The 27,220-nt window shown below is 36.1% G+C and overlaps 1 protein-coding gene across 2 annotated transcripts in view; it reads left to right on the top strand.

Moving 5' to 3' along the window:
- Positions 1 to 1,040: 1,040 nt before the first annotated feature.
- RIMS2 (regulating synaptic membrane exocytosis 2) overlaps positions 1,041 to 27,220 on the top strand; it is a 574,369-nt gene continuing 548,189 nt past the window's right edge. For both annotated transcript variants that reach the window (XM_069081283.1, XM_069081282.1), the window contains exon 1: positions 1,041 to 1,541. In XM_069081283.1, coding sequence (XP_068937384.1) covers positions 1,420 to 1,541 — 122 coding nt within the window. In that variant the 5' untranslated portion in view covers positions 1,041 to 1,419. The remainder of the gene's footprint in view (positions 1,542 to 27,220) is intronic.

Here is a 27,220-nt window from a genome sequence, read left to right as displayed (position 1 = left end):
ATGCTGTGGCCATCCTTCTTGTAGTCAAATGATAATAGTTGTGAGAGCTTCCCTTCTGGCCTTATCTATGTGATTTCTTAATTAGCAGATACTTTGCATGAATATTTTGAAGCTAGTGGGTAAAATATGAAAAACAGGATAGAAATTCATACATTTTCAGAAGAAATTACCATAAATTAATATTTATTGAGGACCCACTGGATTTATAGAATTATACTAATGTTGTTCTTTCAATTTGGCAATGTTAAAACATTTAAAAATCCTTATACTCTGTTTTGATTAAGGATTTAATATATTCTTTAAAAAAATTCATACTCAAGAATTTAAAGGGCTTTTTTTTACATTCTTAATGCTGTATGTTGCATGTCACATACATAATTACCAGTTCAGTTTGTTACCCTTGCTCTGTGTGTGTGTTCTCTATTGGAGCAGACTCCAAGCCTCTGATTTTGCTAGTAATTTAACATGAATAACATTTTAACTAAGATAAGAGGTTTAAAAGGTATCTTGGGTCCCTATTCTAAGATATACTGTTTTTTTTTAATAGAAATTGATTTTGGACCTTTTTTACTCTTTTAAGATTATGTGAATATTCATATAGTTGCAATGCCTATTAGAATGAGGGGAAAACAGCACTAGGGATTGGAATATATAAATACTATTAACTTACCTTTTAAAAAGAAAGAAAATAAGAATAAAGGTTTTTAAAAAAGATTTCAGAAGGAATTTTAATGCATGAGCATTTTCTAACTATGTTGTCACAGGGATAGCTTTATAAATTTAAGGGAGGAAAGGTCTGCTTCCTGTATGTTATCATAAGAGGAATGTAGCAGTTATTTTTAGAGTGGTCTTCTGGTCCTATGTAGCCTCCCGCACATTAAAGAGACCTATGTACGTTGTCATTGGTGTTATTCATTTTTACAGAGGGAGAGAGAGGGGAGGGAAAGATGCAGAATTCCTCCTCCTCCTCTTACAGAGTAGTAACAGCCCGAGGATGCCTTGTCCCCATTTTTATTACTTCTGAGATTTTACTGCTAGAAGCCAGATGTGCTGAAAGTCCTGACGACAGCATCTATTCACTGCGTGTTTTTAATAGGCTTAGAGAAATATGAGTAGAGTACATGAAAGGAGCTCAGCTTCACACTTCAGCTGGGAATGCCCCAAAAGCTCACTGCTGTTTGGAATTCTTGCTACAGTCAGGAGAAAGCCACACAGGCACTAAATCTTCTACGACGGAATTAGAAGAATAATGACTGTACAATTAGCTATCAAGCCCTGCTCATTTAAGCACAGCTTTTACAGAAATCAGGAGAAATATGGAACTTGATTGGCATGTTTTCATTTGATGGTTCCTGCAAAATAAATGACTTTAAAGACAGGTGGTAAGGAAAAATAAGAGGAAAGCAAAAAAGAAAGAAAATGCAATTTGAGACATTGCGCCAGGTCTGCAATTCTGTCTTATCTCATTTCCATGGGGTTTTCTCATCCCCACCAAATATTTTGCAAAATGAGCTTTTTGGACAAACGCTGAACAATGCAAGGTGAGTAGAGTCATCTCTTATTTTGTGATTGATCTCATTTTCAGGGCTTCTGTTTTGTTTACTTCATTTTAGAATCTGTGTTCTCGGAAAGCTTTATATATCTGCTTGAGAGAAGCTGTTGTAATTAACTAAAAACTGTTGGTACTGATATTCTGTAGAAGGGTTATCTATAAGATGTAAAGCACCTTTCCTAAGAAATTTTATTTTTATGGGTAAAATAGGGATATGCTGAAATGTAAAGGTTACCTAAAGTGTTATGAACCCTACTCCTGAAACAGGCTTCAGTTACCAAGTATCTTGATCCCATTGAATTGTTTTATGAGATTCATGGCAAAGGCTTATCTTAGGGCATGGATTAAATACAGAAAGAAGGATGTGATTCTATAATCATAAGCAATTTGTGAGGAGATGTGAATTAGCCATTAGGCATGCTCTTTCTAAAACATGCAGAAGACATTTCTGGTTATAAGACATTTCTCTGTGTAGTGCAGATAAATAATCTTTTCTAACAAGCTTGGTTACTGAACAGCTTATGATGCTTTGCAGTAGGTCAACCAGCTTTGAAGAATTCTTTGTTAAAAAATGTATATTGCTTTTTCAAGTGTATGTATGTATGTATGTATGTATGTGTGTGTGTGCGTGCGCGCGTGTATGTGTGGTATCAGGGTTGAAGTATGAGCAGATGTTTCAGATTTTTTTTTCCCTGACTGGTACTGAAGGAAAAATTCTATTCAAGTCCTGTCATGTAATTATATTATAAAAAAAACCTTTATCTTTAATTAAAAATGAAAGTTTTAAGATCCACTCAGCCCACTCTTAATGCTAAATAGCCAGGGTCCAAATGTCCCTGTTTTCATTAAATATAAAGCTCTCCATTCAGTACAGAAAAATACTGTAGGGTTTGGTAATGATAATGCATTGAAACATTCTGGAAATTATTGGGAAGAACCAGTCCAGAGAATATTGAATTGTTTAGCCTGCCTAATGTTAGGAATGTCTGAGAAATGTGCAAAAACCTATTTTGGGGAGGTTACATTTTTCGGTGTCTGCTGTGGATCATATCTTCATTTAGCAAATGAAAAGAAAGCTTTAAAAAGTTATTGTTATTTTCATGATGTGCACTCATGTTGATGATATTTATGACCTTTTCTCTAACATATGGAATGCCTCGATTATTCCTGATTTTGTACACATTTAACTTTCTCCTCCCAAAGAATGCTGTTAAATTAACTAGCTGAGTGTTGTCACAATTTATTTCAGGAACACTATAAAAGATATAGCAACATATGGAAATTAGCATGTGCTTATAAAACACAATGGGATTTCTGTATTTCAGAGGCATTGTTGGCTTCTCACTTGAAATTACATCTCTTAAGCATCTGTAATATTGGTTGAAAATCTGTGTATCATAAATCACATTTATTAATAAAAGAGAACCATGATGTTTTCCAAACATTTCTGAGGCCTGCAGCTACCAGAGCTTACAGATTTGTCCTCAACCTCTACAAATCTTTTCCTGATTTCCTCCATCTCCTATTGAAATGCCTAAAGCTTATGTTGTAAAATGAAATAGATGTTGAATTTAAAATGTGTATTGTGAGATAGAAACAGAGATAGACTAAGAGAGAGAGGAAGAAAGAATTCAATTTTAATGTCATGAGGCATGAAGTGAAAGAGTAGATTTATCTTAGAAAGAGTGATATTCTTATGGATAGCAAAAGGACTTACTAAAGATTCAATTTAAATGTTAACATCATTAATTTTGAACCAAGAGAAATTCTGCATTGAAAAGATTTGTATACTGTTGAGGAGATCATAGGCTTTTGGCTTCCATGAATTTTCTATTGTGACTAATTTCAAAACTGCTTTTTTATTAATAGGTATTAAGAACGAGACTTTGTTTGCTATTATAACTAAACATTCAGTTCCTAGATTAATTATAAAGTTGTTTAATTTTGTCAGGTCTCTTCAGAATTATTTAAATATTGTTTTCTTTTTCTATGAGTTTTGATTCTCTTCACTAGAATATAACCAAAGCTACATGACATTTTGTAAAAAAAACAAAACAACTTCTACTTTAAAGCAATTTTATGATTCTGTATTTATTATTTATTAAAAACTAATTTAAATTATCATTCCATTGATGACTATTCTGACATCACTTAGGAATATGATCCAGTCAGCTTCATTTTGCCTAAAACTTTGATCAGCATTGCTGAAGCAATGGCAAAGTCAGCTGTGTACATTTGTATTTAGTATTTTTAGCATTGTATAATGTGAAAAATAAGTTTACATTAACAGATGTAAAAATGGATATTTTATACATTTAATATTTTAATTATTTCAGTGCTTGATTATTATGAGAAGGATTTCTTTTTGGTTGGCATTTTTTCTTTACTTAAGCTTTTAAAGATGACCATAAACACATCTACACAATATTAGTCCATATTTGTTGAGTCAAAGAGTGAGATATTATTGTAAAATATTCTAGCATACCATCAGGTAGAAACAATGAATATACAATATATTAGAGAAAAACCATAAGTATGAGTTTGTCATTAGAAGGATATTACCCTGCAACTTCCCCCACCCCCATAATATGCCAAATTCAAGGTATTCATAACCCTCTGAAACAAGATAAAAGTCCTTATATTTTTAAGCACTGGTTTTTGACAGTCATTATTTCTTTTCACCTCAGTTTCCTCATTTGCAACATGAGGGAATTGGTATGTATGATCTTTACAGTCTCTTCCAGATATAAAATTTAATAAACTTATTAGTCTTTTATACCATTAATTGGTTAGATTAATCAAAATTTAGCATTATTAGGGCTGTGAAAATCAGTACAATTTCCCATTAAACCTATGGATAATGTATAATCTTAAATTTTGGTTAAGTTGCACTAATTTCTTTTTTAAAAATTTCTTGCTGTTATGGTGTGGTTACTAGGAGAGTCACTAGCTGTCCATGTCAGTACTATATGTAAGCCAGAAGTCTATAACCTGGGTCATAGTGTGACTCCCACAGTTGAGAGCTATTTCTTTAGTGAATTGACTTGTCAACTACATGAAGAAAGAAGCATTTTCTCCCCTCCAGTAACTTAATTTTCACTGTTTCCCTATATCTCACTTTCACTAATTCTGTAGCTAATGGAATGGGTCATCTCTCCTGGGATGAGAACCTTGACCTCAAACTAATCAGTAAAGAGTAATGTATGAGAAGTCTGAACCATTCCTCCATGAATGTCATTCCAAGTCATTTCAAAGTTTATCCAGACAAAGGAAAAAAGCTTGGAAATTTCCTAATAATATTCATTTGTCCCTTGTGTCAAATCACAATAGACTATGCTTAATGTAGATTGCCATGTTAACCACTCAAATATATTTATTAGAGATAACCATTAATTTTTTTTCCATAGTCATTGGAAATTCTATAGAAAGATCCTTAGGTTACTAACTAGATGCTATCTGCTTGTTTCTTAAACATCTATCACAATCATTTCTAGTTCCTATTTTAACTATGGAGGAGGAAAAAGGAATATCTTTAGTAATTTTTCACAGAATATATTTTATAATCAAAGATACTGCAAGAAAAATCAATATTGTGCACAGCTTATCTAAGTCTTACTCAGGACTAAGTTTGCTTGATATATATTAAAAGGCCACTATAATTTAAATTTCTGTTACAAGGGATTATTTTATTTTGTTTCTCTAAACTCAGTTTTCCAATTAAGTTATTTAATCAGGACATGAGATAATTGCTTTTGTCTCCTACAAAAAAAGGCCCCAAAGTACTGAATACATTATGAAATCTTTTGCTTGCCATTCTGTCTTTAGAAGCAAATGTACAAATATTGTTCTGTCAGAAGCTATATTTTTAGCAGCATTCTCTACACTGCATTGGAGTTCATAATTGCTTCAGGCAATATTCAAATGAACACATCACTGCATAATGATGACTATCTTTTGATAGTCATTGATGCAAAATGCACCCCAAATGTCTCCTTTCCCCCATTTTTGGCTCTCCTTGAATAACTTAGAATGAAAAATTATTTCCCCCTTACTCTTTTCCTGTTATAAAATGTGTGAAGGTGAATCCACCATTCAGGTTGGCCACACAGGGGCATAATGCAACTGATATGCCTTTACTGAGGCTAGATATTAAAGAAGGGTCCATTACTTCCCCAGCCCTTAGATAAGCAACAGAAAAGATCAAGGCTTGTGCTTGCTTTTTAAAGTAGAAGGAATTTTGGATTGAAAGTTGAGAAATTATTTTTCTCTAAAAATTAATTGTGGATTATATTTATGCTTATTATGATTATGAAATACTTGAGTGAAAATTAAATGGAAAGCTCACCTTTGCCTGACACCAGTGTCAACATTTTCCACAACAGAACAACTAAAATTTTGCTTTACTTTTAAATGAATTTTCAGATAGTCTACTGATCTAGTAGTATTTTGGTCACACTAGGCACTTAGTTCCCTAGAGACCATTGACTGTAGCAGTGGTTTATAATGAAGACATCATGGGGTGCCCAGGATCAGTGGCACAGATGTGATTTATTCATCATGGCACATTAATGATTACTTTGACTTTGAAAGAACAGCATGCTTTCTTTTCATAACTCTGTGAGTGCAATGTGCACAGTATGCATTGTTTGGACTTGGTATGTTCACAACACAGTGAACTTTCTGTGTGCTAATAACTCTTAAGAAAAAATTATTCTTAGAGATTAAGGACTAGGCATGCTGACAGCATTAAAGTTGGAGAAAGTATTCTTATTCTGGGATGATGATTAGGTTAAATACCCACTTAAAGTCTCATAAAATTTTTGTTTTCAATGTGTGCACTTTCAATTTTCTGTTTTGGAGTTTTTACTGCAGTCTATAACAATCTTGAGATAAGCTTTCTCTGACACATGAACTGCAATATTAAGGTAAACATTTTCACATTACTGCCACTTAGAAAGACAACTGAATATGCCAGGTAAATTTTAAATACCTGCCAGTTCTATATAGCTATTGGGGATTTTCAATGACAAATAAGATGATTTGTGTTTTTTTGTCCTATCGGTGAAAAATAAATTGAGCTCAGTTAAAATGCTAGGTAATGGGATATTTTTCATGTTGATTTATTAACTACTCACAAATGTATATGACATCAGTAAGGGTCACAAAATATGAATTTAGAACCTGGGTTTCCTATAGAATTTGAGAAATATTGAAGGGCTCAAAATGAAAACTTGCTTCTAGAAAGAATTACATTTTACTTATGAGCCTCCACTAGGGGGCAAAATTGAAGAGCCTACTAGAACTTAGAATCAAATTTTAGAACTAGAAAAGATCTTAGAGATTATTTAGTTCAAATGTCTTATTTAACCCTTAAGACATTGAGGGCCAAAGAAGCTGAGTAAGATGAAATGAGTGGACAATATGGCAGAGCCAAAACCCAACCCCATGTTTGCCGGCTCCTAATACACTGCATTTTCTGTAATTCTGCATTGTCTCTTAGTCTTTAGGAGCAATGACAGAGAAAAAGGGTAAGAGGGCTGACAAGCTCTGGGCAAGCATCTCCTTTTATAATGAGGCTTTTAATTACTCAAGGATTAGATCTGTGTCTATCTTCTAATCTATGTCCTCAACGCCCAGTATATTATGAATGTGTACTATAAATATTCAGCACATATTAATTGACTGGACTTTCTCTGCAGATGGTTGATATTTCTATATGTTGACATCCATTTTCCATTCACTTCAATCAGTATAAAAACCACTAGCTCCCATATATAGATGTTCAATAATTTGTTTGTATATATTTTCTCTATGCATATAGGGTCAGCTAAGTAGTACAGTAGCTAGAGTGCTGTACCTGGAGTTAGGAAGACCTGAATTGAGATCTGGTCTTAGATGCTAATTGGCTTTGTGACCCTGGGCAAATCATTTGGCCTCAGTTTTCTCAACTGCAAAATGGGGATAATAATAGCACCTACCTTCTATGGTTGTTGTGAAGTTCAAGTCAGATAATTGTAAACTGCATAGCATAGTGCATAGTATATAGTCAGTGCTATAAAAATGTTAGTTATTATTAATATTACTTACTTTATATCATCTTATAGAGTGTCCTATAAAGCTTAAAACTGCACTAAGACATTTGCAAAACCCTATATTTTAATTTATACTTTTCTATTATCTCCTATTTAATTTAAGAAAGGGGCTTTGATATGATACTTCCTTTTTCACCCTCAACTATACCATGCTTGGTAAGTGCTTTTGATTTCTGTAATGCAGGAGGTTCCAAATGTTAATTGAGGAACATTGAGATAACTTGAATAAACAGGAGCTGTCCCTGGTTCTGAACTGGCCACACCAGAGAGATAGCAACTGAGAAGCTATCTCCCAGGAGTTTAAGCAATCAGTCAGCCCTGCATGGTACCTGAGACCATGTTAGTGTAGTTGTAGCCTTACACATCTCTGGTGGACACAACCACCCATACCTACTAAGTTCAACAAGAGGTTCTAGTTCATTCCTAGTTAGGCTGATGTAATTCTGCCACAACTTAGCTGAAGTCTTTTCCTTAGAATCCTGACACTAGGCATTGGTAATATTAGAGAATTGCTGAGGGAGCTACTTTCCAAAGGAAATAACCTAAAGTTTTCAGAGGAGAGATAGATAGGATCTAATGAAATAAAATACTTCTAGTGAAGCTAACCCAAAAAAAGATGGAAGATGCTGAAAAACGAAATTTAAAGACACAAAGGGAAATTATTTCAATTTAAAGGATAAATGAAAATTGTAGAGACTTATATAGTTATGAAGGAAAGTAATAAGCCAACTTACATATAAAAAGATGGAAACAAGGCCAGATAATAGAGGATGAATATGAGTGAGGCTTAGTCCTACAAAAATAGTGTCAGGAATACTAAACCTTAGGAAGAGCTAAAGTTATCAAGGGAAGCTAAGGACAACAAAATTTTTTAAAATTTTACTGGGAGAAAAAGACAGATCAAGAAAAGTATAGGAACTATACTTGGGGTAGATAGGACTATAATAACTGACAAACAGAGAAGGAAGAGCTACTTCATTCTCATTTTGATTCAGTTTTTTTCTACCAAGAAGAAGAAAACTTGCACTCTAGATTACAGAACAAAAATGACTAAATGGGAGCAGATACTAAAGATAAACAAGTAGATACTAAGAGAGCACTTGGATGCTCTTATTAAATTCATGTCACCCCTGCCAGATAAACTACACTCTCCGTTATCAAAGAACCATATTTTTATTGGTGAGCCACTATCGCTGGGATATTTCAAAGCTTGTGGAAAATGGGATAGGGATCACAAGATTAGAGAAGAATAAATGTCAAGAGTCCCCCACCCCCTAAAAAAATAACCAAAGGAAGAGAGAGGAATCTACAGACTATTAACTGGCAAGCCTGATTTCAGATCCTGGGAAAATTCTAGGACAGTTTATTAAAGGCTATTACTGAGGTTTTTGCTGAATATCAAGAAAAGGAAGAAGTGATTATACACGACTTCATTAAGATCAAGAAATACCAGACCAACCTCATTTCTCTCTTTTTTTTGCAGCCTTACTAACTAGTGGTTGAAGGGAATGTAACTGATATCATTTACCTAGATTTTGTAAAAATTTTTGAAAAAAACAGCCCTCACTATTCTTATGGAGAAAACTGGGACAACTGCATTAAATGATGATAGTTAGATAGGTTCAGAAACCATTTAGAAGACTAGACTCAAAAAGTAGTTGTAAGTGGTTTAATGTCAACATACCAGAAGGCTTCCAGTGGAGTACCTCAGTGATTTGAGATTGGCTCCATACTGTTTAGCATTTTTAAAAAATGTTGGATAAAAGTAAAAACAACACAGTCATCAAATTAGCTAATGACACAAAACTGGAAGGAATAGCTAATGCACTGAATGACAAAGAGAAGATTCAGAAAGATCATGACAAGATAGAATGGGAGTTATCATAATTTTGTGTGTGTGTGTGTGTGTGTGTGTGTGTGTGTGTGTGTAATGGACACCTTTGTCAGTTCAGTGAAGTTTAATACTAATATTGTTTGTTGCCTACATTCACAGTGGAAGGGTTTGTTAAATTTCAGCTACAGATTAGTAAAATTAAAGATGTAATTTTCCTGCTCAAGTTCACTGATCCCCTAAAACCTATCTATGAGCCTCTTGAGGACCCTGGACCCTGGGCTAAGGCTAGAACTTTAGGCAGAATATAATTAGATCAAATAGACTAGGAATAAATGTTAAGTTTTTTCATGTAGGTACAAACAAATCAATTATTTGAGTACAAAATGGCAGAGGAATGGTTAGCCAGAGGCTATGAAAAAGATCTGGAGTTTTAGTGGATTACAAACTCAATGTGACTCATCAGTGTGATGAAGAATCCCAAAAAGCTACTCTATTCTACCCTGGTCCAACCTCATCTAGAGTATAGTGTTCAGTTCTATGTACCCCAGTATAAGGAGGACATTGATAAGGCAGAAAGTGTCAATCAGCATGGCAAAAGACCTTGAATATACATTAAATAAGGATAGATGGGAAGAATTCAGGATATTTATCCTGTAGAAGAGAAGACTTAATGGTGATATGAGAGTTTTTCAAATAGCTGATGGGCTGTCATATGTAGGAATGAATAAATGGAAAAGCACTTATGAAGTGCTTACTACCTACCAAGCACTGAGCTAAGTCCTAAGGATACAAAGACACTGTCTGACCTCAATGGGTTTACATTCTAATAGGAGAAGACAATATATCTAGGGAAGGATGACAATGTGCATTTTCCTCCTCAATTCTAAAGGCATTAGAAAAGCATAAGCTTTGTACAACTTTGGAGGTAGTAATACTATTTTATTTTCAGCTTTTTTAATTGAATGAGTGTTTGTTTGTTTGTTGCTTTTTTGGAGGGGGGAGGTAGGGCAATTGGGGTTGAGTTACTTGCCCAAGGTTACACGGTTAGTTTTTTGTGTTGTGTCTGAGGCCAAATTTGAACTCAGGTCCTCCTGACTCCAGGGCCGGTGTTCTATTCACTGCACCACGTAGCCACCCCTGAATGAATTTTTTAAAGGTAGAATGAAGAAATGAGAACATTTCAGAATCATAGTGGAGATAAAGTCCTAACCAGATTTTGAAGTCACTGAGGAAGGAGGGAGAGTGACTTGAAGATGCCATTAGAAGGATAAGGAACTTGACACTTTGATATAATTAAGTGATCTGGACATCAAGGGAGGGGTGGTTGATGAGTGATGGTAGCAGATGAAAGTGCTTGCTCTCTGAAGTGGGGAACTAGGAATATGCTGGATGTGGCCCTGTGAATTGGGGAACATGAAAGAAAGAAGTGTCTGGCTTTGGAGAGATTGGCAAAGGATGTGGTCTCATCAGCAGAGAACCAGGTTTCATTTAGTACCAAAGGATGGAAGGAGAAAGAATTTGAAGATGAAAGAGATTTTATTGATAGTAGAGATGATTACTAAAGGTACAGAGAAAATGGTGGATGGGAGAGAACAATGACTGGAGAACTGCAGGTCTGAGATAAAAAGGGCTGAGAAATCCGGGAGAGGTAGCAGGGAGCGAGGTTTTTTTTTTTGTTTTTTTTTTGGCCAACTCAGGGGATGAGTCTAAATCATGGATATTTGAAGAATAGGAGGTTGTAATTTGCCTGCCAATTTGCAGAGGGACTGTTCTGTTTTTGTCATTGTACCTTCCCCCCTAACCTGTGTCAAGCATGGTGTAGGGCATATGGTAGATGCCCAACATATACTTGTTGAAGTGAAATGAAGTTGCTCCCAAGGTTTTAATTAGAATGTTGATCTGTTGGAGCCTCTTCCCTGAGCCTCTCACAGGGTGATAGAGTTACGGCTTCTGCTAAGAGTAGAAGAGAGATAGGGAGGTAAATAAAGGTAAGAGGTAGGTAAATTATTCTGCCATCCTATGTAAATGCATTGGAATCTTTCTATAAAGCTCAATTGGGGAAGAGAATTAATACTTACTTTATAGTTTACCCATGTTATGCCAGATTTTAAAGTTATGATCCTAGAGAGTACTAATACTTTAATTCTTCAATGAAATGATTATTACCTATGTGTAGTACTCTTTTCAACAGGGGAGATCTTTGTTGAAACCCATATCTACCTTCTCACTTTGTACAACTCTTGTTCATGTCCTTTCATATAGCAAATCCTGCACATTATGTAAGGGTCTTCCTTCAGACCTTTGGAGATTATGTAAATACAGTCCAGCAAAAAGAAGTCCATCCATTATTCCTTTTTCTTGCAATACGACCATCCCACCTTCTTTTGCTATTTTACCATCTTTGAATGATATCGTTTGGTCCTTTTTGCACGCAGATCATTATTGGTAACATGTGGCAGACTACATGCATATTTTTCCATTGCTTTTTGGATTGTTCTCAATATTGATTCCTTGACAACTGTATATTTTATTGCATGATTTAGAGAATAAAATTATAGTGGTAATGATAATTTATATTTGCATTTTGCTTTAAAATTTACAAAGTGCTTTCCTTTAAATAACCTTGAATGAGTATTATTAACCCTATTTTTAGATGCTAATACTGAGGCTTTAAGAGTTTGTGACTTACCCATTACCATCCAGCTAGTGAATGTTTGAAGTGGGACCCAGAGGTCTCCTGACTCCAAGCATAGGTAGCCAAATCACAGCAATCATGACAAAATATGAAGTAATATTTTTTTCTTACACTATTTGAAATATAAATGGAGTATAAAGCAGAGGCTTTAGAGTTAGAGGAACTGATATGGATCTTGGCTTCTCTCTTAACTATCTATTTGCCCTTGGGCAAGGTGGTTCATATCTCTTTACCTCATTTTTCCAAATTGTAAAATGAAGCAATTACATTAGACCAGGAGTGCTTAACCTGGGATCCATGGATTTCATGGGGTACATGAACTTCTCTGGGAAAAATGGATCTTTCTTTTCTTTTTTTGCTTTTTGGAGAGGGGAAGGCAGGGCAAGTGGGGTTAAGTGACTTGCCCAAGGTCACATGGCTAGTAAGTGTTGTGTCTGAGGTAGGATTTGACCTCAGGTCCTCCTGACTTCAGGGCTGGTGCTCTATTCACTGTGCTACCTATCCACCCCAAGGATCTTTATTTTCACTAACCTCAAACTAAAGTTTAGCTTTTCTTTCAATTATAAATGTAGCAAATAAACATCATTCTGAGAAGGGGTACAATAGGCTTCATTAGATTTCTAATGGGTCCACACTAAAAGGTTAAGAACCCTGAATTGTACCTTTTCCAGCTCTAAAAATTATGCTCCCAAACCAAAGTCAGGGGTTATATCTTATTCAACTTTGCATCCCACTTCCCCAATGCCTTGCTTACAGTAAGTATTTTTTAAAATATTTGTTGAATAAATAAGTGAAATGTTGAGTTTATTGGAACAAACTTTATTTTTAAAAAAGCTTGCTCACCTGGTAAGTAAAATTCAAAGTTTAAAAATATAGAAAATAAGCCTCTGAAAAAAGAGAGTTTTTTTTCTACCAATGAAATAAGTAGTGCCCTTTTTAGCCATATAGATGTTGTAATTCACAATTGGGAAGTTGAGTTGATTGAAGATGAGTGGAGAAATTATACAAAATCAATAATGATACCAAGAAGCTAATCCCTCTTAGTATCAGGAACATTAATTAGATGGATAAAATCTCCTTGGCTTATAGTTCATTCAGTTCAATCCAACAAGCCCCTGTTCAGCATCTAGGTAATAGGCATTATGCTCTAGTCTAGGGGCCTCCAAAAATAATAATAGAACAATCCTTGTCCTCAAAAAATTTACTGATTGGTAGGAATGCCCTAAGGCAGGGTCTGCTCTCATAGGACTTACATTTTTATTAACAGATGCCATGAAAACCATTATCTTCACTTTTTTCAGGCACTATACTTTTCTAAGACCACTAATATTAGTTGGTTTTTAAGTAACAGTAAAATAGCATTTTACTTTAAAAATAAAATGTTATAAAATATAACATACATTATGTATATATAAAATACACTTAGGATAGATATACATATCCTTATAAGCTTGATTGGAGAAACTTAATGAGAACTGAAATGAAATTGTTTGCATCTAGCATCTAATGTATCTTACACAAATGATACCATACTCAAAAGTTTAGAATAACAGGATAATAATAGCTAGCATTGATATTAGCACCTAGTTCCAACACTTTACACATAAATCATTTGATCCTTACCATGACCTTGGAAGATAAGTATTATTATGATTGTTCTCATTTTGCAGTTGAGTGAGTAAGACAAACATAGGTTAAGTGAATTTGCCCAAGGTGGCATAACTAGTAGGTGTATGAGGTAGGATTTGAACTCTTCCTGACTCCAGCTCTGGTGTTCTAAACACTGAGCAAAATAATTGCTTCTGATTTAAAGCTGGAAGGAATGTTAAATCTAGTGCAACCCCTTCATTTTATAGATGAAGAGACTGAGGCCCTAAGAAGTTAATTTGTTCATGGACTCAGGGCACTAGGATACTTTTGTTCTTGAGAGTTCAGTGGTTAATATTCATTTCAACTTTTGATTTTTAAAATTAAATTAAAAAGGAAAGGCTATTTATTAAATATTAAGGAAAGTTATAATAATATAAACTCTAGTTGTAGAGGTTTTGTTAAGCCAATTTGATTAAATGGAATAGAATATCTCTGATATACACACACAAACACATGTACACACACAAACACATATGCACAGACATCTTGATTTCTTAATTGTTTTAACTTCTCTTTTTCACTTTTTTAAAAATTAAATTTTATGTTTATTTTTAGTTTATGCCATTTATTTACACAAGATTTTGAGTTACATATTTTCTCCCTGTCTTTCCCCTACCCACCACCCCAAAACAATGATCACACTGTATACCCCTTCCCCTAATCTGCTCTCTCCTATTTCCTCCCCCACCCTCCCTCTGACTTTCTGGTAGGGCAAGATGAATCTCCATATCCCAGTGCCTGTATATCTTATTTCCCAGTTGCATGTAAAGAATAATAATAATAATAATATATATTTTTTAAAAATTTGATTTTACAACTTTGAATTCCAGATTCTTTCCCTTCTTCCCTTGTCACCCACCCTTACTGGGAAGATAAGCAATTCAATATAGGTTGTGTATGTGTAGTTATGAAAAAGTTTCCATAGTGTATATATTGTAAAAGACTGACTATATTTCCCTCCATCCTATCCCGCCCCTCACTTGTTCTATTCTCTGCTTTGACCCTGTCCCTTTTCAAAAGTATGTGCTTCTAACTACCCTCCCCCCAACCTGCCGTCCCTTCTATCATCCCTCCTCTTATCCACTTCCCCCTACTTTCCTGTAGGGTAAGATACCTAATTTAGTGTGTATGTTATTCCCTCCTTAAGCCAAATTCAATGAAAGTAAAGTTGACCCATTTCCTTTTGAATTCCTGTTCTTCCCCTCTATTGTAACAGTTTTCCCTTGCCTCTTTTATATGAGATAATTTACCCTATTCTGTCTCTCTCTATCTCCTCTCATTATATTCCTCTCTCACCTCTTAATTTTATTTTTTAAATATCATCCCTTTCTGTTCAATTGATCCTGTGCCCTCTTTCTATGTATACTTGTACACATATATACACACACTCACATATGCACTCATACACACACATACACACACCCCTCCTACATAGACATATATATGTATGCATAAATATATATATACACACACACATTTATATTCCCTTCAACTATCCTCATACTGAGAAAAATTTCATAAGTCACAATTATCACTTTTCCACATAGGCATGTAAATAGTTCCTTATGATTTCTTTTCCATTTACCTTCTCATGCTTTTCTTGCTTCTTGTATTTGAATGTCAAATTTTCTATTCAACTCTACTTTTTTTCATCAAGAATGCTTGAAAGTACTCTGTTTCATTGAATGACTATATTTTCCCCTGAAATATGATACTCAGTTTTGCTGGGTAGGTGATTCTTGGTTTTAATCTTAGCTCCTTTGACCTCTGGAATATCATATTCCAACCCCTTCAGTCCCTTAATGTAGAAGCTGCTAGATCCTGTGTTATCCTGATTGTGTTTCCAAAATGTTCGAATTGCTTCTTCTTGGCTGCTTGTAATATTTTCTTCTTGATCTGGGAACTCTAGAACCAGGCTATAATATTCCTAGGAGTTTTCTTTTTGGGATCTTTTTCAAGAGGTGATAGGTGAAGTCTTTCAATTTCTATTTTGCCCTCTGGTTCTAAAATATCACAGCATTTTCCTTGAAAATTTCTTGAAGGATAATTTCTAGGTTCTTTTTTTTATCATGGCTTTCCAGTAGTCCAACAATTTTTAAATTATCTCTTCTGGATCTATTTTCCAGTTCAGTGGTTTTTCCAATGAGATATTTCACATTGCCTTCTATTCTTTCATTTGTTTGGATATGTTTAATAGTATCTTGATTTCTCATAAAGTCATTAGCTTCCATTTGCTCCAATCTAATTCTGAAGGAATTATTCTCTTCAGTGAGCTTTTGAGATTCTTTTTCCTTCTGACAAATTCAGCTTTTTAAGGCATTCTTCTCCTCATTGGCTTTTTGGGCCTCTTTTGCCATTTGAGGTAGTCTATTTTTTAAGGTGTATTTTCTTCACTCAAGTTGTTGGCTCTCTTTTTATGATTTTCTTGCATCATTCTCATTTCTCTTCCCAATTTTTCCTCCACTTTTCTTACTTGATTTTCAAAATCCTTCTGGAGTTCTTCCATGGCTTGTAACCAGTTCATGATTTTCTTGGAAGCTTTTGGTGCAGGAGCTCTGACTTTCCTGTCTTCCTCCTGTTACATGCTTTGATCCTTTTTTGTTCCTAAAAAAGGAATCTAATGTTTGACTGCTGTGCTCATGTTGCCACTCAATTACTTGACTTTTTAACTCATTGCCACAGTAGAACTCTGCTTCCATAGGGGAGAGCTTTGTCCCGAATCGCTGGGGTTTTTGCAGCTGCTGGAGCTATTAGGATGGTGCCATCTTTACAGCCCCACATGCTCTGGCTCACTAGTCACACACCTCAGGACAACCACCCAAAACTGTGATCCAGATCCAGGCAGGTTAAAACAAAAGCAATTACACTCTGAATGGTCGCTTGGTCACCCTATGATCTGCAGGCCAGGAGCTCTGAAGCAGCTACGTGGAGGTGGCTGCATGGCTACTGCACCTCTTCAGCTTTTTGCTCTGGGGGCAGAGGCCAGACCACACCTCCATCCTCCCCCTGCCTCCCAGTTCCAATAGAGTTCCACACTGACCTTTTACTTTGTTTTTGGCATTTATGGGTTGATAATTCTGGAAACCACCACTGCTACTGTGATTCACTCTACTGAAGTCTGTTGCAGCCCCTGGTTAGGGCCTCCCTGGGGCTAAAACTGGGGGCTTACATGGGGCTGGGCTCAGCTACCAGTGCACTGCAATGAACCCTTCCTCTCTGCTTGCCAGGCTCCCTTCAGTGGGATGTTTGTTTCTCTCTGTCACTTTGTGGGTTCTGCAGCTCTAAAATTTGTTTAGAGTCATATTTTATAGGTATTTGAGGTGGTTATGGGGGAGCTGACCTCAAAAGTTTTCACATTTTCAGTGCTTTTGTTAGCCTGGCTTGTTAGTCACACCAGCTGACACACAAAATGAGTCATTTTGGAAGATTTTGAGATTTTGCCTACTTTCTGGCTTCCCACCCACTTCTCAAGGAAGGTCCCAGGTCCTCACCCTTATCTGAATTAAGGTGAACAAACTCCTTTCATCTCTTCTAAGACTCCAGGAATCTTTCTAAGGCTGTGGATAAATATGTCCTTCACTTTTCATTTGCTTTTTCAATCACCATCATAGCTCTGGCAGCTAGTTTTTGAGCCCATGATTAAAGTAGATCTCTGGCAGCTAGTATCTAGGCCTATGTCAAGAGGAGTATATCCATGCATGAAAGGAGGAGATGGTTGGCCTGGGCCCCTCCCTTAAATAGAGGCTCTGGGAGAAGCTCCCATCTTTCACCTTCTAATCCCATGGAGGGGACTCGGGGGCAGACAATACTGATGAAATAAGAGTTCCAGGGACTGAAGTGATCTTGCAGGATAAAGAAATTTCTGAGGGATGATGGAGAAGTACAGAGGAGTATAACCAGATGGAAAATGAAGAAATGACTGACCTGGACCTTTTACTCAAATAGATACCTAAAAGTTCATACTCTGCTTTAGATACATTATTTGACTTTATCACATAACCCCATGAAGTAGTTAGTATAATGAGTCCCATTTTGGAAATAGGGAAAGTGAGGCTTAGATGTAAAGGCTCTTGCCCACAATCATACTACAAGTGAGTATTGTAGGTGGAATTTAAATCCAGTTCTCCCTGACTCCAAGTCCAGCACTCCAACTTAGTAACACTGGAGTAGGAGGGACCAAGCTGGCAAACTTTATCCTATATTCCTTTTCTCTTACTTAGATGTAGTCTTATTCGATAATTATAGTGCTGGTTTCCTTCGTTTTTACTTTCTAGAAGACTGGAATGAGGTTCAAAGAAGGCAGGGAGTATGGAAAAGTTCCCAATGCATCTCTGGGTTATTTTAACTTAATCTGCCTATGATAGATAACTGATCTACAGATTTTCCTGACATGTTCTCCTAGCAACTGCTGTAGTATAAAAAGAGAAGGATTTCTGGAAGCTATAGAATCCAAACAGAACAGAGAATTGAACAGAATTTAAAATGTATTATTATGTTTCTCTGTGCTCTGTTCTGTGGGTGCCTTTTAGATTCTTTTATGGATTCATCCACTTAAAGTGCTTTAGTGGCCAGGACTGCTGTTTGGCTCAGTTCAATTTGGCTTCCTTGGCATGAATAACATACCTATTTGTTTATTTATTTTTTAAAGCAATTGGGGTTAAGTAACTTGCTCAAGGTTACATAGCCAGTTATTTCTGGTCATCCTGACTCTGGGGCTGGTGCTCTTACTCACTGTGCTACCTGGACACCCCTATACATAGGCATTTAGCATGTATTTTTTTTTTTTTGCTTTTTGGTGGGCAGTTGGGGTTAAGTGACTTGCCCAAGGTCACATGGCTAGTGTGTATGTGTGTGTGTGTGTGTGTGTGTGTGTGTGTGTGTTAAGTGTCTGAGGTCAGATCCGCACCCAGGTCCTTCTGACTCCAGGGCTGATGCTCTGTTCACTGTGCCACCTAGCCACCCCTTAGCATGCATTTCTAAAACAATTCAGTTTAATAGATGTTTATAAAGTGCTACAAAGATCAAAATAAAATGTTCCCTGCCCTCAAAGAACTTACACTTTACTGGGGAGGGGGCATAGGAATGATCCCAGTAAAACCAACTAAAGGTAGTATTAGAAAAATATTATAAAGGAGGACAAGGAAAGGTTAAAAAATTCTTTTATTTTCCTCCATCAAGACTCAGCTCAGTTTTTGCCTCCTCCCTGAGCCTACCAAGATAAATCTAGTTAGTATTCTCTGCATCCTAAAATTTTCTAGAGCACTTTGGCTTATCTCTCCCTTGCCCTCTTCACTCCTTACCTTGCACTTTCAGAGATTCATTGTATCTAACATATTAAAGAGATGTCAGAAGCCATCTCATGATCTTGTACTTGAATAAGAATCTCCTCTACAAGATACCTGAGTGGTCATTCAGCATTTTGCTTCAAGATTTTGAGTCAGGAGGAATCCACCACTTCACAAGGCAGGGTATTCACCTTTTGGATAGCTCTAGTACTTACAGACTTTTTTATTTTAAGTCAAGTCTTAATCTGATCTTTTGTTACATCTAGACATATTTTGTTACCTCTGAGGTAGCTATATAGTATGGTGGATAGAGTGCAAAGCCTGGAGTCAGGAAGATTTGATTTCAAATACAATCAGAGACATTTACTAGCTGTGTGAACTTGGATGGGATACTTAACCTCTGTTCATCTCAGTTACTTACCTGGAAAATGGGGATATAACAGCACCTTGGAGGGTTTCTGCAAGGATAAAATGAGATATCTGTAAAGCACTAAGCATGGTGCCTGATAAAGTTTGGGCACTACATAAATGCTCCCCCCCTTTTGCTTTCTAGCCACTGTTCCTAGTTCTGCCCTCTGGAACTTAGCAGAGCAAATGTAATTCTTCTACATGACAGCTCTTCAAATACATGAAGACAAATATTGTCTTCCCAAGTCTTTCTTTCTCCAGATTAAACATTCCCAGTTACCTTCAGGCAATCCTCCTGTAAAATTACCTCAAGGATTTTCATCATTCTGGTTATTTTCATCATTTCCTTATTTTCTAGCTTATTAATGTACTTCTGAAAAACAAGGCGCCCAAACCTGAACACATGACTCCATATTTGGTCTACCAAGGGCAGTATATATTGGAAGTCTAACCTTCCTTTTCCTGTATAGTGGGTATCTCTTAATCTATCCTAAAATTGCAATAGTTTTTTTAGGCATCAAATGTGATAAGAAAGAAGAGAAAACACGTATTATAAGTTCACTTCTTTTGCTCAGCATTTGTATGAGATTTAAGAACATGTCTCAAAAATCAGTCTATATGAGGCCAATTATTCATATGTGGCCATCTGAAGTGTCTGTAGAGCAGAAAATAGCTCATGATATGCAGGGAGTTTCATGGAAAAAAATCACTGTACTGGTATTTAGGGCACCTGGGTTGTAAGTCTGCTTCTGTCACTTTCTGGGTGATAATGAATAAATCACTTAAACCATCTTGGTCTCAGTTTACTCATCTTTGAAATGGGGGAGGTTGGACTAGATAATTCCTTCAGTATCTTCTAGCTTTAACATTCTGTAATTCTTATAGTTAGTCAAAATTGGGTAATGGGAAAAAATATATGCTGGTATTCAGTAAACAGATATTTTTGCCCATTCTCCCAATAACTATCTATATGGCTGTTGGCAAGACACTTAATATTTCTAACTCTCATCTTTATATCCATAAAATGAGGTGGTTGATCCAGATGATTTCTTAAGGTCATCCAGATTTCAAGAAACTCTGCAATCTGCTGCCAACCTTATCTGGCATTCTTTCTTTCCAAACTCATTTTAGATCATTCTCCGAAAACAATCACAAGGAATTCTTTCACCTGCAGGGGAAAATTATGTTTGGAATGAAAAATCACAACATGATTTTTCATAGTGTTATGGCTTGGTGGGCAGGGTAAAGGGAAGCATGCCCTTTTCCAGTGTCAACAACCAGGGAGAAAAACTTGGTTGTTCTATCCTAGCTAAAAGGCTCCACTACTCTTTTACACATCCTCCATACTCACTATCATATGAGACTAGTTTTTCTCCCACCACATATGCCTTTGCCCAGTCTTTTCTCTGTACCTAAAATACCCTTTATCTGTTGAATTCCTACTCAAATTTTAAGCACCTACTTAAATACCACATTTTATATGAAACCTTTTCTCATTCCCACCTATCTCCTTGCCTAGTCAACAATATCTTCCTGATTCTGACGTTATCATATTTAGAGTTATAGACATGTTCTAGAAATTCTGGATTAGGACAAGGCATCATTTGACGGATTCCCTCCATTTATAAGTGAGGACATTGAAATCCTTAAAGGTGAAACAACTTGACCAAAGTTACTCAGCTAGTAAGGGACAGAGCCAGGTCTCAAACACAGATGAGAAGGTTGGACTAGCTGAGTTCTAATTTGCCTCCAACTCTTTTTTTTTTTTGCTTTTTTTTTAGGGGGGGAGGGCAATTGGGGTTAAGTGACTTGCCCAAGGTCACATGGCTAGTTTTTTTTTGTGTGTGTGTTAATTGTCAGAGGCCAGATTTGAAATTAGGTCCTCCTGATTCCAGGGCAAGTGCTCTATTCACTGCACCACCTAGCTGCCTCCCTCCAAATCTTTTTGGCCCCAGGTTCCAGTGACCAGATATTTTACAAGTCTATGGTTCTTTACATTGCACTACATTGCCTTCCATAGCTTTCTTATGCATTTATCATGTATTACTTTTATCATAGTTTTTGGTGTTTCATATCACTTGCTTACTCTGTAAACTTCATGAAGCCAGAGACTGTGTTGTAATCAAACTTTATATTTCACTGAGCATTTATTAAAGTGCTTTTACACAAGATGGCATTTTATGTTTTTTTTACTTGAATTTAATTGAAGACCTGAAATTCTATGGCTCTATAAATCCCTTAAAAGTGTAGTAATAATAAAATTATAATGATAATCATAGCTTTTATCTCTATTGCTTTAAGGCTTGCAAAGTACTTTAGCATACCTACACTATTTCATTTGATCTGAACAACATCAACAAAGGTTACAAACAATTTCACAAAATTCTGAGTCAAATTAGCAAGTGATTGCACAAGTCTGAGTTTCATTCTTTTCCTTATTTTTCTGAGGTTTCAGCCAAATGATCACTATAAGCACTAACAGCTTTTCCTTCACATTGGAGTCTCTCCAAATCCCGCCATTTGTCATTAGTGTATTGTGAAAATTCCTCTGAACTGTTTTCCTATAGATTTGCAATCAACTGATTCTTAATCAAAATCTCATCTGCCTGTATAAACTTTTGAAAGACCCGTGAACTTGTCAAGTGATTGAATGATAGGCAGGGTACACCTATGGACCTCTCTTCCTTCCATACCCTCAATTACTTTGCAGATCTCTGAAAAGCTTTGCTGGCTGAGAGCCCAGGTGAGGACAAAGGATTCTTTTCAAATTTTCAAGTGATCATGGAAAAGGACATAACTTGTCTCTGGGCTCAGAGGTTTGGATCTATTCACTTCAGGGTGACCAGCTCCTCTAATAACCCCTGCAGTAACCAACTCTTCCCCATCCTCTGCAATGTGTGGCCCCAGAGGTTGCTCTTTTGGATTCTTGATAAAATGATCACAGTATCAATAAGGACTTAGGGGGAAAGAAGATTGTGAATGAAAGAAGAAATATACTGGAACTTTCTTGTTTTCTTCCCTTAGCCAGTACTTTCCATCCCAATTCCAACCAATGTTCAAACTCCAGATGGTTTATGATGCTTAGAATTACTTTAACAGAATGCACTGACTAGATGGAGTGCTGAGTTTGAGGAACAGCAATTATGCAAGTTTGGCTGGAACATAAAAGAAATAATCTGCAGTAGGCCTGGAAAGGTAGACTGAAGCCAGATTGTGTAGGAAAGCAAATGCCAAGCTGAGAAGTTAGCATTTTATCCTAGAAGAAACAGGAAATCACTAATGGCTACTGGGCAGAGGAGTTACAATGATTAGACTTGTGCCTCAGGAAGATTATTTTGGCAGGTGTGAGGATAATGAATTGAAGAAGGGGAGAGAGCAGAATTATAGCATTTAGACCTAGTGGGTACCCCAGAGGCCATCTAGTCCAGTCCCCAACATTTTATAGATAAAGAAACTGACTTCCACATGCTTAAAAGTAGCAGAAATGGTATTTGAACCTAGGTCCTCTGACTCTGGATGGATTCTGCTATGCAGTGGATAGAATACTAGGCCTGCAGTCAGGAACTCATCTTACTGAGTTCAAATGTGGCCTTAAATTCATACTTAGCTATGTGGCCCTGGGGAAGTCACTTAACCTTGTTTGCCTCAGTTTCCTCATCTGTAAAATGAAATGGAGAAGGAAATGACAAACCACTTCAGTATCTGCCAAGAAAACCCCAAGTGAGGGGCAGCCAGGTGGCACAGTGAGTAAGAGCACCGGCCCCAGAGTCAGGATACCTGGGTTCGGTTCCGGCCTCAGATACTTAACACCCACACAAAATAACTGGCCATATAACCTTGAGCAAGTTACTTAACCCCAATTGCTTAGGGGTGGCCAAGTGACGCAGTGAGTAAGAGTGCCGGCTCCAGCGTCAGGAGACCTGGGATCGGTTCCGGCCTCAGATACTCAGCACCCACACAAAAGTAACTGGCCATGTAATCTTAAGCAAGTTACTTAACCCCAATTGCTTAAAAAAAAAAAAGAAAACCCCAAATGGTGGTCATGAAGAGTTGGACATGACTGAAACAACTGAACACACACACATACTCACACACACACAAACACACACACTCATCCAACCCTACAACCAATATTCTTGATACTATACCATACTATCTAGTCTTTGCTATACATATATAATTTTTAAAAAATCAAAATTATTTAAATCAAAATCTCAAATATTCTTGAGTTTATATCAAAATACCTGTTAAATTTGGTATTTTAAAAGATCTCCTTCACTATTTTTTGTTTGTTTTGTTACCATTTTTCCCTTTGAAAATATATCTTTTAAATTCTAATATAAATCAATGGGAATTTATAATTTTAAACAAAGAATTTATTTACTCCCAGGTTTCAGGGGTAGATTTGCTCTAACATACAGTTGTTCAAAGAACATAAAAGTTTAGCCTTTTGTGGATGAAGACATTAGCTTTGGAGAAGGCTAATCTGGTGGTCTGGAGTCAAAAAGCAAACCTGTGATCTGTAGGCTCTGCTGCTGCATTGAATACTTTTCTTCTTTCATGACTTTTGTCATGACTACAAAGTGCATAATCTTTGTTAGACCTGTTAGTATTTATTACTTGCTCCTTTGACTTCTTGGTTAGCATGGCAGTTAGGTTCCAATTAAACTATCTTGTGTCATGGAAGATACTAAGACAGGTTATCATGTAAGGGGTTCTAGATTTAGGATCCAGAAGACTGGGTACAAATCTTATGAAAGATGCTGTGTGTGACTGTAGGGTCAAGTCAGTTAAACATCTTTGTGACTTAGTTTCCTCATAAGAAGAAAGGGAAGGGATGAGCTTAGACTGCATGATGTCTGCGAAGTTTCCTCTTCTGTGAAACGAGATGGTAGGCCCTTAAGGTCCTTTCCAAGTCTAGATTTAAACCTGTGATCTTCTGTTCTCTCTTGCAGATATAGTCCAATTATCCATAGCACTGTCTTCTCAGTATTAGGATCTTTGTTGCTATTCCTCCATTTTCAGTTATGTCTGACTCTTCATGATCTCTTTTGAGGTTTCCTTGGCAAAGATACTAAAGTAGTTTGTCATTTCTTTCTCCAGTTCATTTTACAGATGAGAAAACTGAGGCAAAAAGGGTTAAGGGACTTGCCCAGAGGGACACAGCTAGTAAGTGTCTGAGGCCAGATTTGAAACCAGGAAGATCATTTTCCTGACTCCAGGCCTGGCACTCTGTCTACTGCACCACTTAGCTGCTTTACAGTAGTAGCATCAGATAATCAAAATCTAAAGCTGGAAGGACCTTAGGGGTCATATGGTCCCAGACTTCTAGTTTACAAATGGGGAAACCGAGACTTTGGAATACGAGGTGATTTGCAAAAGATCACATAAATAGTAAATCCCAGTTGGTGGGATCCAACTCCTCTGACTCCAAAGTCTATATTCTTTTTAAATACACTATGTTGGGAGTGAATCTTCTATGGTCAGTGAAAATTGAATGAGATAGATGGCAGATAGTTTAATTTAAAGCCTTGAAATGGCCACTTTGCTTAATGTGTTTTAAAGTCAACAAATCTTTAAAGACTTGGATAATTAAACATTTTTATAAAGTGTTAAAATGACAGTACTTAGATATCACAGTTTTTGCATTTGAATGAGCTTCACCAAAAGGCCCACTCTATTGCCTTATTGTGGTCTGAAGGTGCTCTGGCTTCTTATTTTGATATATTCTTTAAAATTTGGTGATTTGGGGGCAACCAGGTGGTGCAGTGAATAGAGCACCAGCCCTGAAGTCAGGAGGACTTGAGTTCAAATATGACCTGAGACACTTGACATTACTAGCTGTGTGACCTTGGGCAAGTCACTTAAGCCCAATTGCCTTGCCTTACCCCCTCAAAAAATTTTTTTTAGTTATTTCTGTGTGTCTTCTCTTTGATGCTTACTAGGTAAGGGTAGAGAGTTCTGGCTACTAGGTTATGAGTGTTTGGGCCATAGTGAGTCATAAAAATGAACTAAAATACAAAATATTCTTTAGTCCTGTGTTGTTTCTATCTGCATACATAGGGATAGTGGTGGGTATTGTGATTGTTATGGATAGAGATTTGGGATCCAGGTTGATATCTACCTCTACTATCACTACTTCCGAGACATGGGGAAAAAACATATTGGCTGGGCTTCAATTTTCTGCTATGTAAAATTTTCTGCTATGTAAAATGGTTGGACTAGAATAGGGGTTCCTTAGACGTTTTTTTGCATCTTGGACTTCTCTGGTAGAATGGTGAAGTCTTTGGGTTCTTCTCATCATAATGTTTTTAAATGTATAAAATAAAATACATAGCATTAAAAGATTGATTATAGTGAAGTGCAGTTATCAAAATATAAGGTGCCCCCAAGGTACCTTAAGGTACCAAGGAGTACCATGTATATTAAAAAAAAAATCACAGAACCTGGGTTAAGAACCTTTTGATTAATGATATGTAAGGCCCTTATAGCTGCTCTAAATCTTATGATGATGAAAATGGAGGCAAAAAATACTAAAAACAATTATACATTTCTTAGATTGTAGACATATTAATTTCATTATTAGCTTTCGTACTGTATAGAAAATAAATGCAGATGAATTAGGAGTGCAAGGAGGAGTGGGTGTGCATTGATGGAGAGGATACTTACACTGAAAAAATTACTGCTGTATCAGTATATCAAAGTAAAACATTAAACAACATTATAATACTTAAAATATTCCACTTTTCAAAACAGATCTACTCTTTCTGCCCTCCCAAATCATAGACTCACATCTAGCATTAGCTAGGTGGTGCAGTGGATAGAACACAGAACTTGGAGTCAAGATGACATGAGTCCAAATCCTGTTTGACACATTTCTTAGCTTGGTGACCATGGACAATTCATTTAACTTTCTCTGTGCCTCAGTTTCCTCATCTATAAAATGAGTATAACAATAATACCTCACAGCATTATTATGAGGGTGATCAGATGGGTTAATCTATGTAAAATGCTTTACAAACCTTAAGGCAATATATAAATACTAGTGGTGATGATGATGATCTACTCTAGTCCAACACATAAATGAATACGAATCTCATGTAAATGGTCGTGGAGCCTCTGTTTGAAGAATTTTTTTGTCCCTAAACTGCTCAAAGTTAAATACATGAAGGAAATATTGTTTAAAAAAAGAAATCAAAGGAAAGAAAGCCTCAAAAAATATAAAGTGGTTTATCACTTGATATTTTATATATATTTAAGAATGAATTGTTGACATGTAAACTAAAATTAGAGATAAAGGGAATAAGAATATATAATAAGAGTGTCACAGAATAAAAAAGGAGAATGGGGTAAAGGGCAAAAATAGTTCAGCAAGTTTTGTATCTATTTTTGGTTTGTAGGAGGAATTTCAATGTAGTCACGGAGTCAAAAACCAGGTTGCAAGGCACTGAAGAGAAGTGCAGGTAATAAGGAAGTGATGATATAAGTTATAGATAGTTTTTTTTTCTTTTTAAAAAAATTTTTATACATATGGTAATATGACAACTATGTAAGGAATGAAATATGGATTCTTGAGGAAGGAATCCCTGAGTCCTGAAAAAAAACAACTAGACCATTAAAATAATCCAGATATTTTGGAGCGACTGTGAATTAAATAAATGGTGATATGAATGGAGAAAAAGTTAAAAAAAAGAACATTTTCTT

This window comes from Petaurus breviceps, unplaced genomic scaffold (assembly GCF_028583685.1).
Source record: "Petaurus breviceps papuanus isolate PSGF00001 unplaced genomic scaffold, PetGlider_PUasm1.0 98, whole genome shotgun sequence".
Taxonomy (NCBI): Eukaryota; Metazoa; Chordata; class Mammalia; order Diprotodontia; family Petauridae; genus Petaurus; species Petaurus breviceps.
This window is presented reverse-complemented; position numbering and strand designations above follow the sequence as displayed.